Here is a 14,291-nt window from a genome sequence, read left to right as displayed (position 1 = left end):
TCGTGGTTAGAGATCTCAGGGTGGGGGGACTTTTTCTTTTCTTTGCCTCCTTCCCCTGGCCAGAGCGAGGCTCACAGAAGTCACGCCGCAATCCTGCCTGCACAGGCCCGCACGTGGCTCCTGGTCCCTGTCCCCGGCTGGTACACCCGGGACCCTGGCTGGCAGGGTCTGGGGTCCCAGACAGAGCACTCAGCCTTTGGGTGCCCCGAGGACTCACACTCCTCTGTGGTCTCTGGCCTCTGGGGGGGTCCCCTCACGTGCACCCCGGCTCTGCCTGTGTCCACGTGACGCCCCAGGACTGTGTCCTGGGCACCCGCGGTCTCGGCAGCGTCCTGCCCCATCGGCCCCCACGCTCACAGCCGATGACCACACGCGGCCCGGCCGTCCCGCCCAGCCCCGCCCTCTTCTCTCTGGGCATTTGCCACGTCCACTGCTCCCTGGAACGTCCCCACTCACGCAAAATCGCACTCGCTCTGCAAACCACCATCTCCAGAGGCCTCTGGTCCCACTCCGGCTTATTGTCATGTCACCGTCACCTCACCGAGCCCACTGGGCTCCGGCACAGGCTGGCCCATGGGGGCCGGGGCTCGAGTGCCCCTCCACCGCCCTCCTGCACCCTCAGCAACCTGGGGCTGGCGAGGACCCACCAGCCGGCACCTGGGCGACGCGGTGACAGAGGTGTGGGGGGCGTCGGGGGCTTTCGTCTTGTTCACTCGGGAACGTGTTGCTGGCGCCGCGGTGCCCACACGCCTGTCCACGTGCACACGGCCGCACGCGGCCGCCCCGGGCCCCACCGTGGGAGGGATGGAGCCACCCGAGTTTGTCCTGAAAAGGCCTTTAATAGAAACACGAGGTTCCATTTGTCACAGGCCATTTCTCGCGTCGGCCTTCATGAGTCAGCTGATGTGGCCGGGAGGGGGAGGGGACGGCCGGGGAGCGGACGGTGCGGGAGCCGGCAGAGCGGCGGCTGCAGGGCCACTCGTCCCCCAGGACACGGAGCCCAGGTCACCAAGTCCCGGCTGCTGAGGGCGCTCTGGGCTGGCCTCTCGCTCCTGGGGACCCCCATCCTGATTTTGGGTGGCGGGCCCTCCTTGGCTGCCCATAGATCTGGTCACATCTCCAATATGTGGCACGAACTGCTCCATGAGTGTGGCCTCTGTGTCCCCTCGGCTCTGTGGCCAGGGTCAGGGTTCAGCTGTGGTCCCCCCTGCCCAGTTGAGGACCAGGGACAGGGGACCAAGGACAGGGGACCGAGGACAGGGGACTGGAGACAGGGGACAGGGGACCAGGGACAGGAGACCAGGGACAGGGGATGGGGACAGGGGCCTGGGGACGGGGGGCAGCATTAACAGCCAGATGGTGCCGGGCTGCCCGTGAGGCGGCAGGGTCTCCTGGGGTCCTGGGGGCCCGCAGCTCCTACTGTGGGGGGCCACGAGAATGCTCGGGCTTCAGCAGGGAAGGCCCTGTGCTCATGTCACGAGGCCGGATGCCACCCCGACTGGACTTGAGCCTTCGCTTGTGTTTGGGGAGGGACAGGATGGTCACCTGGCTCAGGATGCGGGTCCCCACCAGGCCGGTTGGCACACGGCAGCCCCGATCACAGCCGCAGCCCCCTGCGCCCCCCGCCCGTGCCGGAGAGGAGGCGGGAGCCAGCTGCCGCGTGCCCCCCGGGTCCGCACCCCAGCAGCGCCCGACACCTGTCTGCTCCCGTTTTGTCGCTGTGCTTGGCCAGCAGTGTGGGCACGGAGTGAACAAGTCGCCCCAGACAGAGGCCAAGCTAACATCTGTCGGCCTGGAGCCTGTGGTCGGGCCCCGGGCCGCGGCTTGGCTCCCAGGCTCAGTGGTCCTCACGCCTGGGGGCTGGAGGCTCAGCCCCTGACGCCGGTGGCTGCACGCTGTGCCGAGGCCCCCACGCGGCTCCCCGCCGGGCAGTGGCCTTAGCCCTGCCATTCGTTTCCCCTCCGAGCTGGTTTCCCGGAGACGAGGTGACTGTGTGCAGACGTGCTCCGAGGCCCGCACTGCTGCTGCCCCCTCTGGGGACCAGCCCGTCCTGCCATACGGGGCGGGGGGGGGGGCGGGTGCATGGTAACAGGAGTGCCCCCCTGGGTCTCCTGAAAGACGCCAGGTCCACTGCGGCAGGGCAGCAGGGCACCAGCCACAGGGCGGGGGCACGAGGTCAGGGTCTGCTGGCTCAGAGGCCTCCAGGGGTCAGGGTGCCTGGCCCACAGGGCCCGGGGCACCGCATTTGCTGGGGTGGGGGCCTTGGGGGGGATGGAGCTCCGGGCGCAGGCAGACCCCCCATGTAGACGAGAGGAGACCATGCCCAGGGTCACCAAGTGGGCCCCACGTCCACACCCTTCCAGCACGGCTGCTCTGCGGCTCTGTGTCTCGGAAACTTCTGGTTCCCTAGGCAGGGATGGGGGGTGACACTGGAAGGGACCCCGGCCCGAAAGCAGCCTCTTCAGGGGCCCTCCGCTCCCATCGCCCCGCGGGTCCTCCCCGGCCTCCCGGTGCCGGGCCTCACAGGCGGGTGCAGTGGGCTGTGGGCAGAGCCCGTCTGCACCACGCCTTTCTGCCCGGCCCCCGTCCAAACGCGGCCGCAACAAACGAAAACCAGAAAGCCGTGTGGGAATGGGAGCCGACGAGTCTCCCTTGTCTGGAGAAAGGGCTGATGTTCACAGAGGCAGCCGGCGGCAGAGGGGCCAACGGGCTCTGGCACCCTCCCCCGGCCGAGGCTCCTGCCTAGAACCACAGCTCTGCTCCAGGCCGAGGGCCCCGGGGAGCCCAGCGGGCTGTGTGGTCACGGCGGCGAGTCCCACCACCTCCGGGCGGGCTGGCCTGTGACCCTGGCCTGCACGGCAGGGGGGCTTCTACGCGGCATGCTGTGCGCCCTCGGAGCGCGGCCACGCCCTGGTCCCAGGAGTCCCAGCCCTGGGCGCCAGCTCCGATTTCCCATGGTGCCCCCCACTGTAAGGCAAGTGTCCCTGCGGCCCCCCTTCCCAGGACACAGCCCAGGACAACGCTGCCCCCTCGGGTGGGGCCCTCCTGGATGTGCCTCGGCACCGCGCTCACGGCCACCAGCACAACACGCCAAAGCTGTCCTCCCTAAGGAGGTGGTGATGGCCGGTCCCCAGCTCTGCCACGCCTGGCCAGGAAGACACGACGTGAGTAAAGACGCCGTTTCTGGGATTCCGGCTTTCTAGAAAACTTACTTTACTAATATTTGAATGTACAAATGGGGACAGAATAAATATCCCACGTCACTACTACCAGCTGTGACACCACAGGGCCCCAGCGTGTGCTCAGGGTTAACTTCAAAGCTGGGGAGGAGGCAGAGCCCGAGGCTTTGGGCCCGACTGCCAGGCTCGGCAGAAGGACCCCGTGCCCGTGGCCACCAGGGCGTCCCTGAGGTCTGGGTTCCTGGTCAGAGACAGGGTGGCGCCCTGTGACCGCGTGCCACGGCAGCCCAACGTGCCTGGGGACGCCCGGGAGACGGCGGTGGCTGTGGCCGGGACGGCAGCCCCCAGGCCCCCCCCAGCTTGCTGTGGACCGACGCAGAGGCAGCCACCAGACACCGGTGGGGACCGCCTGCCAGCCGCCCACGGCCACGAGAGCTTCTCCCACGATGACAGGACAGATCACTCAAGACCCGCCGTGGAGCTTCCTGGCCCTCGGACCCGGGAGAAGGCAGAAGGCGGCTGCACGGGCCCCAGGGCCTCAGACCCGGCCCCGCCGGGCGTCCGGCCTCCGTCCGACTCACACGGGCCACACGCGGGCGCAGTCACCACGGGGCCACAACGACCGACAGACCCCACTGCACCGAGCCCAGGGGCGTCGCCGCCCTCCGGACCGCGCCCAGGGGCTCAGGCTGTGGCCTCCACAGCCGCACGGGCCCCTGAGGGCTGAGACGTGGCCTGAGACCTGGTGCAGGCGCGGGCGGCCCCGGCCGGGCCCCTCACGGGCGGCGGGAGATGCCGGGTTTGGCGCCAGACGCGGTGGGGCTCGTGTGTCCGTGGGCTGCGCCTGCGTGTGTGGCTCCCTCTGGCCTGAGAGCTCGAGGCGCGAGGGTCTGCGCAGCCAGCGGCAGGGGCAGGAGGGGCCCCGCGGCGACGCGCTCATCAGAGGGAGGCCCGCGAGCCCGCGGCGCGGCGGCAGGTGCGGCTCAGTACGCGACCTTCCAGTGGGTGGGCTGCTCACACTGCTCCTCCTGGTCCCCACAGAAGCGGTTGTACGTCGTCCGGGGGTCCAAACCCAGAATCTCCCTCTCCTCGTGGATCCGAAAGGAAAACGTGGAGACCGACGTGCCGATGAAGAACCTGCCGAGCAGCACCACGGTCACCTGCCCGCGGGACGAGCCGCCCGCCGCCCGCCGCCCGCCCGGCGTGGGCCCTGGGCGCCCGGTGACAGTCACTAGGGCCGAGTGGCCTTGGCTGGCAGAACGGATTCGACGTTGAGAGCCCGAGGCCGAGGGTCTCCAGGACACAAGGGACAGACGGTGCCGGCCTGGGCCGGACCTGAGATGCCTGCTGGATGCTGGCCGCAGGGCAGGCCAGAGCCACAGGCCCGGGGGCGGGAGGAAATCGCCTGCAGCTGCCAACCAAGGACAGCAGGGGCGGAACCAGTGCCCGGAAGTCCGCCCCCCAGACGCCCGCCAGGCCTGGGTCCGCGTGGGGTGGGCAGCCAAGCTGCGAAGCCCGAGAGCACACGGACTCAGGGCCCCGGAGACCGAGCTGCTGCCCGGCTCTCCCGTGAGCGCCCAGGAGAGCAGCACAGGCTGCGTCCCTCGACCTCGCCCCCTGGGCCGGCCCCGCAGCGCCCAGCACTCGGTCACGGCACAAGGGCAGCGCCCAGGTCGACCCATTAGAACCAGACGCGGGCGCCTGTCCAGCCGGCCCGAGCCTTCTGAGAACGGGAAGACAAGCCGGTCCCCTCTCGCTTCCCCTGCCCCTCAGGGTGTTCTGACGACCCCCCCCAGGGCTTATGGCAGATAAGCCCTAAGCGGGGGATAGGGACACAGGGAGACCCAGGCCCCACCTCCCCTCACGCAGGCCCACCCCGGGGGACAGTCCCACGATGACGACCAAGTGGTGGGCTTCTGCTTTCACACCTGCAGGACGCCCTGTGCGCTCCCCAGGCCAGGGGAGCAGGGCTGGGAAGGGGGGCCGTGCCCCCGGCTGCCCCCTCAGCCCGGTAGAAAAATGGGGCCTTGGGGTGAAGCCTGGAGCGAAGGACTGCCGTCAGCCCGGGTCACAAGGCCGGGACTGCGGGGTGGACTGAGGGGCAGAGACCCGTGGGCGCCCTCGGGGACCGGGCACCTGGCGTGGGCGCAGACCCACTGGTCGATGATGGCCACGCCGCCGTCCTTGTACCGCTCCAGCTCCCCCCGCGTGGGCGCGAACCGCACCATCTCGGGCAGCAGCCTCCGCAGCAGCTCGACCTCTGCAAAGGAGGGGCGCTGACCCAGGCGCAGGCGCTGGACGGGCCTCCGGGCAGGCGGCGCGCGTCCCCCGCAAAGGGGCGGGGCCACCCCCAGGGCGCGGCGCCCTGTTCCCGCCGGCGGCGGCCGAGCGGCCTACCTGCTGGCGCGGCGTCGGTGGCCACGAACACCGTGCGCAGCCCGAGCTGCTCCAGGAGGCGGCGGACCTTCCGCACGGCTCCCTCCAGGCTGGGGACGTCCTCCCTGTGCCCCCAGATGAAGTCCTTCCTCCTCAGGTGCACCCCCAGGTACGGGCCGCCCAGCGAGGAGCCCAGCTTGACCTGGCGGAGGAGGAGCAGACGGGCTGACACGGGCGTCCTGGTGTGGGGCCGGGGACGCGGAGGGGACGCACGTGAGCCCCTCCGAGGGACTCGCAGAGGCCACGGGTCTTTCAAAGGCCGTGGAGGGCCCAGCACACCCTCCAACCTGAGTGCGGCAGGGGGTGGGGGGCACGGGGGCACAGGGCGGGGAGCCAGACCCCCTTGTCAGCGCTGTTTCCCCCCCCACCCCGCGAGCACGTCCAAGTGCGGCCGCTGCGGCTTGACAACGCCGCCACCGCAAACGGCCCCAGCGCCTCACAAAAGAGCGAGCAGGTGCCACGGGCCGCTCTCTGCGGGGCAGCGCGCTGCCGGACACCGCACTGAGCGCCGAGCCTGGGCGGCGCCGAGCCCGCTCAGGGCCCGGGCCAGCCGGAGGAAGCAGCAGGTCACGTCTGTGGAAATTAAACTGCAAAAACCCCAAGCTTCCAGGAAAAACTTTTGAGAAGGGCGATGCCAGACGAGGGGGGACCAGGGCTGGGGTGGGCCGGGAGCGTCTGGCCTCCTCGCTCCCGCCCCCGCGTCGCCCCCCCTCCTCTCCCCCACCCCCCAATCTCCCCAACTCCCCCCCCCCCCCCCCGCCCGCCAGGCCCCAGCTCGGTCTGCAGTGCCCCCGAGTCTGCACCCAACAGCCTCCCCCCACCCACGCTGCCCCGGGAGGGGCGCCTGCCGTCGTCAGGGCGATGCGGATTACGAGGGAGGTGACGCCCAAGGGGACGATCATGCCAACGCTGCCCGGCCCTCTGTAAAGGGAGCGGCTACTTGTGCACCCCGAGACAGCTGCCATGCCCGCAGCCACCTGCATCTTGGTCCAGTCCTCCTGGAAGGGGGTCCTGTCGGCCTCGTCAGTGGAGTTGAGGTACCGGCTTCTGAAGCGGTCGCCCACGGCCCGCAGGTGCCTGGCAAACACCATGCTCCGCCGAGTCTGGAGCAGAGAACACCCACTGAGCTCCCTCCTGCGGCCCGGTGGGCTGCCCCGCCCCCGCCCCACCCCGGCCCCGCCCTCGAGAACCTGACAGAGCCCCGGGGAGGAGTTGCCGCCCCCACAAGGGAGGGCTGAGCCGGGCCCAGGCCAATGCCGTCACTGGGGCCACCTAGCAGGGTGACAGGCCATCCACCGTCAGCACGGCAATGAGCCTCAGCCTCACGAGGACGGTCAGCACACAGCCAACACCCACGACCCCAGCCCCTCCTCGCGGTCCCCTGGGCCTGGGCCAAGTCCAGTTGAGGGAGAGTGGCTGGCGGGGTCCCCGTCCTCAAAGGGCAGTGGGGGGCCCACGACACTGACGAGGCACAGAGCTGCACTGTCCACCTCTATGACAACGGCACTTTGTGCTTCTGAAACGACCCGCCCTGGAGGCAGTCCAGTCACGCATCCGGGGAGCACGGCCCCCACCGGGGACCCCTGCCTGGCCCGGCCCGCCCGCACGAGTCCCACGACCCGAACAGGGCAGGTCAGTGGCTGCAGGGGGACGTGATGCCCATTTCGCAGGGCAGTAGGGCGCAGGCGCCCCGGGACAAGGACAAGCCCGTCACTCTGTGGTTAGGCGGCACCAGGGGCCCGCCCTGCACCGTGAAGCAGGTGCTCAGGTCCCAGGCACAAAGTGCCGTGTGCGGAGCACACCGCCACACCGCCTTCCTTCTCAGCGGTGAGGCGCCCCGACAACAAAGCTGCCGCTCCACAGCGAACCAGGGGACCGCGAGGACGGCCGCCGAGCCACAGCAGGAGGCCCGCACCGACGGCGGGGCGCCCACACCCCGTGCTGCCCAGAGCCTCAGCGCCGAGCCGGCCAGGCGGGCACGGGGCCCCGGCGGCACTCACGTCCCAGTACGCCTTCCCCCCGTAGTGGTCGTGCAGCAGGTTCTCGGCTCTGTCCAGCATCACGGACCTGGTTCACACAGGAGAGAGGGTTTGGCTGTGCGAGGATCACATGCACGGGCTCCAGAGAGCAGCGTCAGGGAGGGGCCTGGGCCCGGGCCACCGGGATGGACAGAGGGCGCTGCCCTGGCTGGGCCGCCAGGGAGCATGGGGGCCGGTCACTCAGGAGCGGCTATCTGGCCCCGCACACTGCGATTCCGAGACAGTCTTTAATTCCTGAGTAAGCCCAGCACCCGTGGAGTCCCCCCATCCAGCCCAATCTGGGTGTCACCAGGCAGACTGGTGACTCGCAGCGAAAAGGGGAGCAAGGAGAACCCGCAGCACCCAGGGGTTCACGCCCGACAAAGGCGCTCCCACCAGGAACGCGAAGACGGTTCAGTGCCAGACAGCCTGCCAGGCCTCAGGGAGGCCACGCAACGGCTGAGTCCAGTCTTTACTCCTGCTGTGAAATGTGGCCTGCCCTGGACTCCGCCCGCCAACCCTCCCGGCTCCGTCTTCCCGTTTCTCACTGGGGCCTCCCGACGGGCAGCCCTCGGCTCAGCAACCCGTCTGGTCAGGGGCGCGGCTCCCGCCCACGGCGCCGAGTCTGCTGTGTGGCAGGGTGATGGCCCTGCACTGCCCAGCCCGCGTCTCGGGATGCCGCCATCTGCCTGCGGCCGTCAGAGGCCTCCTAGGTGCAAGTCTTGCTCTGGGCTCGGCTCCATTCTACCCATAAAGCCAGACTCAGGAGAAACTGGCCGGCGAGCCCACGTGGCCCACACGGCCGAGCTTCAGCCGGATGTGCTACCGAGACCCAGCGCTGCGTGGGGAGGATGCTGCCAGGGAGGCCCGTGTGGCGGAGCGCGACAGGGGGCCCCAGCCCTGTGCTTCCTTTCCCGCAGGTGACGATCTGGCTCCTCAAGCAGAGGGCTGCTGGCCCGCGACAGACCCACTTGCACTTTGTGGTCAAAGGTCCAGCTCGCCCCACAGTGGCCTGAACAGGGAAGTGGGCTGAGAGGGACGGGCAGGGGCCCTGGCCTGGCACGCCGGGGGCAGCGCTACGGCTCTGTGGACTCAGAGCACCGACAGGCCTCGGGGCGCAGGGAAGCTGCGCGGGGCTCGGGGGGTGCGAGGCGCATCGCGGGCTGTGGCGGGCTGTGCGGGGGGGCCTGCGCCTGCTCAGACTCCGCACGCAGCAGAGGGCTCCCACATCCCCCAGCAGCTCACCCTGCAGCCAGGCTCCTAAGAACGTGGCACCCACCTGCCAAGCCCCACCGCCTCCCTCACTCGCCAGCTGACTCGTCAGTTTCCCCCTGGCCACTGGCGCCCCCAATGGCGAGGGAGGGCAGCTGCGCTCTGGGAGGAGCAGGGACGGCGGGCAGCGGGCCGCAGGGCTGGCTCACGGCCCCAGGAGGGGCCCGAGCAGCCGCCCAGGCCCGCAGCAGCGTTTGCGGAAGTCGCTGCAGCCCTGGGGACCACGGCACGGTCAGGACGCCTGGGCCGAGCGGGGGAGACTCGGACGCGCCGCCTCCACACCGAGCCCTTGCGGCCGGCTCCGGCCCGCCACCTGGCCCGCCGCCTGGAAGCCGACCTGGCCCCGCGCGTCCCACCCGCCCTCGCCCTCGCCCGCCTCGGCCGCGCATCCCCACGCCCACACGTACGCTCTGCCACCGCCCCGACGGACGAAGGAAATAAAACGGCCCCCTCCCACCCAGCTTCCTCGGTCCCTGTCTCTGCTTTCCACTGCCGCCCACCCAGCCAGGCCCTGCCTCGTCCCCATCACCTCGGTCAGGGCCCTGGAGCAACCCGGGTGTGAATCCGACTTCACCAGCCACCAGCAGCGTGACCCCCGCCCTGCGGTTCAAACATAGCGGCTCAAAGGAGCACCCCGTGAGGACAGCAGGCTGCGCTGGTGGCCGCGTACAGGGCACCGTGCCGCTGACCCGAACCCGGGGCCCTCCCCGGCCTTTCCCCAAGGACACCTGCAGCTCCCTCATCAATCCCAATGGCCCGGCCCATCTCACTGCGCGGTGGGTGTGGGACAGGGGACAAGGTCACACGCGCCACAGCCAGGTGTCCTGATGCTGGCAGGACAGCATGGAAGTGTGTGCACACGTGCGCATGCACCCACATATATGCACAACCACACTCAAACGCATGCACACCTGCATGCACATGCACACGTGCCTATGCACACACACACACACATGTGCCTGCATGTGCGCACTCATACATGTGTGGGATGCACGTGTACACGCGAGCACGCACACCCACAGGCACACGTGTATATGTGTGTGTACACACGCACACCCACACATCCATGTGTGCACACACGTGCAACACACACACATGCGTACACATGCATGCATGCACTCATACTGCACAGCATGCACACGGGAGCATGCACACGCAGACACACGTGCATGCGCATATGCACGCATGCACATCCGCACATGCATGCACAATGCACGTGTACACACGCACGCATGCGCACGCACGCACACCCCCGCACACCCTCGTGCGGGGCCCGGCCGCCCCGCAGGCCGCGCCGGCACCTACCGCGCGGACGTGTTTCTCAGGAGCACCGGTGCAACGACGGACGCCGATCCTTGAACAGACAGACAGGACACGTTTAAACCCCGCGTCTCTTCATAGCCCCAAAACCATCCTCTGGAAAAGAAAAGCCACAGGCTCCTCAGTCCGGCTTGCTTTCCACGGGCAACAAGCAGAATCGGGACGCGCCCTCCGCTCCGTCCACTCGGCCATTCCTCATTAGCCACAATTACAAGTCGCCACGTTCTTGCGAGAATTTCTAAAGCATTCATGAATTCATGCATCACGTGTGGTCTGACGAGACCCCTGAAGCTCCTCTGAGGAGCGGGACGGCACAATGACGGGGAAGCGGGGCGTCCGGCAGGACCCTGCCGGGAACGAGACGGCACTTCAGTGCCCGGGCCGTGAGGACGACGGTCCCCAAAACAGTGTCCTCTAAAGAGCCGCTGTGTCCTCCGAGCTGGCAGAGCTGAGGCGCAAGCTCTCCACAGGCGACTCGGGGTGACGGGACTGCCATTCCCGAGGCCTCGCTGGGAAAGCGCGGACGTGGCTCGCTCAGGCGTCTTCAGAGCGGCCCTGGGCGGGACGGGGGGTGGGCCGGGGGTGGGCCGGGGGTGGGAGGGGCCGGCCCGGCCCGCGGGCACCTGTAGTACTCGTGCTTGTCCTGCGTGTAGGGCGGCGGGTCGGTGCAGGGCCGCGCATCCACCTTCTCCTCCCACGTCCCCTGACTCCAGCCCTCCGCGTAGCTCTGCAGCACGTACACCTGGTCGATGAAGGGCCCGCCGGACTCTGCGGACCGGGGCAGACAGTGAGATAGTGACCGGAGCAGACCGCGGCGTCTCCCAGGCCACCACCGACGAGGATGGGGAGTGTCCCTGTTTACCGCCTCTTCTCAGAAAGGCCTGGAGGAATCACGAAAACGGACACGGGACAGAACAAATGACCTCAGGGCGCAGGGTCCCTGGAGGGGGTGAGGGGGCCGGCCTGGAGTGGGAGCTGTCCAGGCCCAGGCTGCCCCTGGGGGCCCCTCGCCGCCCTGACCCTCACGGCACCGGGTGCCCTAGGCCCTCCTCTCTCCAACGGCACCCGCGTCCACGCCGCGCAGGCCCCACCTGCTCTGCGTCCTCTCCCGGCCCGCCGCGAGCTCCCTCCCAGGGGCCTGGACTGTGCCGCCTCCACCACCCCTTAAGGGTTTGCTCCTGACCCCTGTGAGGCCAAACGACACCTCCCCAGGGGACTGCTGGGCCACAGTCCCGCCCCTCCAACACCTCAGCTCGCACTCTCCCCAGGGCACGGCACATGGCAACTGCCCATGGATCCTCCTCGTCTCTGCCCCCCGCCCCATAGGCGCTCCAGGAGAGTGGGGGCCTGTGGCCTCCCCCATGGCCCCCAGCCACAGCTAGAACACAGCGGCCATGGCTGCAGTGGTCAAAGGACATTCGTTCAAAGATGAGATGAACAAGCCCAGTGACGGAGAGAGACACGAGGGAAGCTCCAGTGGGACCAGGCGGTTCGGGGGAGGGAGAGCTCAGGAACACTGTGCACTCTGAGCTCACCGCCTCGGCATGAACGGGAGGCGAGGAGAGGCTCCTTCAAAGTTCACAGGGCTGCCTCGGACACAGAAACCTTTCAAGTGGCAGGGACTAACGCAGCAAGAACTGAACTTGACAAAGGAAGGCGTGCAAGCCACCGTCTCCTGGGGGAGCAATGACTCTAAGCTGCCCCGGCCCACAGAGTAGGACTCAAGCAACGTTACAGGGCATCCGCCACTTAGAGACGTGACCCATCAACGACGTCAGAGTATTGTCACTTAGACATGACACTCTCCCAGGCCTTGGAGAAGCGAAAAGAAGTTTCACTGACTTCCTCAGTTTGTCTTCTAAACACACTAATAAGCTCAAGAAACCGTCACTCTAAGAAAATCTTCAACTTTTCGCTCTCAAAAGAATTTAAAGGAGAGATGGAGCGAGACGAAGGGAAATGGCATGTGATTACATGTCCTCGCCAGCAGGGCGGTGCACCGTGGCGAGGTCAGCGCCACACGAACCTTTTCTCTAGGACTGCCGGCCCGGGGCCAGCAGCTTCCCGCCTCCCCTGGCTGCCACAGCTGATGGAGGCGAGGGGCGCAGCTCACACACCTGACAGCCACTTCCTAGGACACCCCGGCAGACAAGGTCACTGGGAGCGTGGCAAACAGAAGACAGGGCTATGTGCGGGGCAAAGGCCCAGGTGACAGCCGTGCCAGCACCTCACCTGCAATGAACTGCTCGTACTCCATGACCGGGATGTTTCTGTTGAGACTTGGAAGATCAAAGAAGTCGGCCCAGGGGATGCGGACCTGGGGAATGTCGGGGCTCTGCCAGTGGTAGAGGCGGCCCCACGGGGGCAGCACCAGCACCCACTCCTCCGTCTTCAGCAGCGTCTTCAGCAGGGAGGCCATGCGGATGTAGACGTCCCTGCGGAGGTTGAAGCCCTCGGGGGGGTTGACATCATACAGAAGATACCTGGTGGGGCAGGGCCGAGAGGGGAGCGTCAGCGCCACGCCCCTGGACAGACACCTGGACACCCCGCAATCTGCAGGTGGTCGCCCACCCTGGGCGCTTTCGGTAGCTGCTACCTGTAAACCGAGTGAGGACTGGCAGGCGCCTACTTCAGCACCTGGTTAACCACCAGCGGTAAGTCACACCGAGCCCAGCAGTCTCGGGACTGGACCTGAGACTCAGTCCTCCAGCGGTTGGTGAACTTTTTGGTCTAAAGCCCACTTTACACTTGTGGCAATCACTGAGGACCCCAAAGGGCTGCTGTTTATGTGAGTGAGATCTATCTACGATTCCTGTACTAAGAGTTAAGGTAAGTACTTTAAAAAGTATTTGTTTCACTTCAACATAAAAATTAACGTACTACTTGTCGTTAATACTTGTAAATGAAAAACAAGGACATTTCAAACAAAAACGATTAATGAGAGGAATGGCAACGTTTGTAATTTTTGTGAATCTCCTGTTTGCTGATAGCTAGATTCTCACATCTGCTGCTGAATTCAGTGTGATATCACAGGCCAGGTGGTCCCCGGAAAAACCACAGTTAACCCCTGGGAGAGAGTGAAAAAGACATGTGCCATCCAGGTATTACCAGGAAAACGGCATGACAGCTCAGGGATCCCTGACACACGCTGAGAACCGCCGCCCTGTCCAAAGCAGGCTTCCCCTCCGAGGGTCCCCCTCCCGGCGTTGCCTTCCCCCACAGCCCCCGCTGCTGCCGATGAAGGTGACCGCTCGCCTGGGAGGGGCCGGCCTCCCATCTCGGCACCCCGCCCGCACAGGGTCTGTTCTGCGCCCGCACGACGCGCACGGACCCCGCTCTGAGCAGGGAACACCCAGCATCCGGGTGGAGACAGGATTCCGCGCAAGTAACACGGCCGGGCCTTCATCAGAACCAGCCCGCTCGGACCTCTGAGTCCGGGCCCCTCGAACCCCGGGCCTGCCCCTCACGCCGACCCACAGCTGGGCTGCCCCGGGTGTCCAGGGGCCGCGTCCGCCGCCCCGCGCCCCGGGCCCCGCCGAAGGCACGGACGCGCGCGTACCGTCTGCGGGACGCAGCCCCCGACAGGATGTCGGCCGCCGACTGGCCGGGCCAGAACTCCTCGCCCAAGGCCGAGGCCGACGGCCAGGACGCGGCCCCGAGCAGCAGGCAGACGACGCCGAGCGCCGCCATGGCCCCGGGCGGCCACGCAGTTCCGGCGACCTTGCTCTGCCCCGGAAGCGCCAATCCGCTAGTGCCGGCGGAGCGCGTCACCTGTAACCACGGCAACGCCGCGGCCCCGCCCCGCGCATGCGTCCTGCGTCATCCGAGCCAGGCAGTCTCCTGGGCCGAACGCGCCGAGGCAGGGGCCTGGGGGCGGGGCCTGGGGCGGAGCAGGGGCGGGGCATTGGCCTGGGGCGGGGCCTGGAAGGCGGGGCCGGGCGTCTGTGGGCGCGGGCGTCCTGGGCGCCAGTCTACGGTGTGTGGGCCTCGGCTCTGCGGCCTCCGCTCGCGGGGCCGGGTACCGCTCGGGCCTTGCAGGCAGGTGCCCGGCCTTGCTCCAGACCCC

The 14,291-nt window shown here is 67.8% G+C and overlaps 1 protein-coding gene across 6 annotated transcripts; it reads right to left on the bottom strand.

The window, feature by feature from the left end:
* Positions 1–3,189: 3,189 nt before the first annotated feature.
* Positions 3,190–13,949, bottom strand: POFUT2 (protein O-fucosyltransferase 2). 6 transcript variants are annotated; one of them, XM_036238123.1, is made up of 10 exons: positions 13,785–13,948; positions 12,458–12,708; positions 10,849–10,993; positions 10,211–10,321; positions 7,616–7,682; positions 6,593–6,718; positions 5,577–5,757; positions 5,316–5,439; positions 4,139–4,316; positions 3,955–4,054 (listed from the first exon to the last, which is right to left on the bottom strand). In XM_036238123.1, exons 1-9 carry the CDS (start codon positions 13,913–13,915, stop codon positions 4,163–4,165), a joined length of 1,290 nt encoding a protein of 429 aa, XP_036094016.1. In that variant the 5' UTR covers positions 13,916–13,948; the 3' UTR covers positions 3,955–4,054; positions 4,139–4,162. The 6 variants fall into 6 exon arrangements, with proteins under 6 accessions (XP_036094015.1, XP_015999022.2, XP_036094018.1 ...); XM_036238122.1 differs by lacking the exon at positions 5,316–5,439 and having other exon boundaries at positions 3,190–4,054; positions 13,785–13,949; XM_016143537.2 differs by having other exon boundaries at positions 4,024–4,316.
* Between the last annotated feature and the right edge of the window lie 342 nt (positions 13,950–14,291).

Source organism: Rousettus aegyptiacus, unplaced genomic scaffold (genome assembly GCF_014176215.1).
Source record: "Rousettus aegyptiacus isolate mRouAeg1 unplaced genomic scaffold, mRouAeg1.p scaffold_m13_p_20, whole genome shotgun sequence".
NCBI lineage: Eukaryota > Metazoa > Chordata > Mammalia > Chiroptera > Pteropodidae > Rousettus > Rousettus aegyptiacus.
The sequence above is the reverse complement of the archived record's forward strand: the minus strand, read 5'-3'. Positions and strand labels throughout refer to the sequence as shown.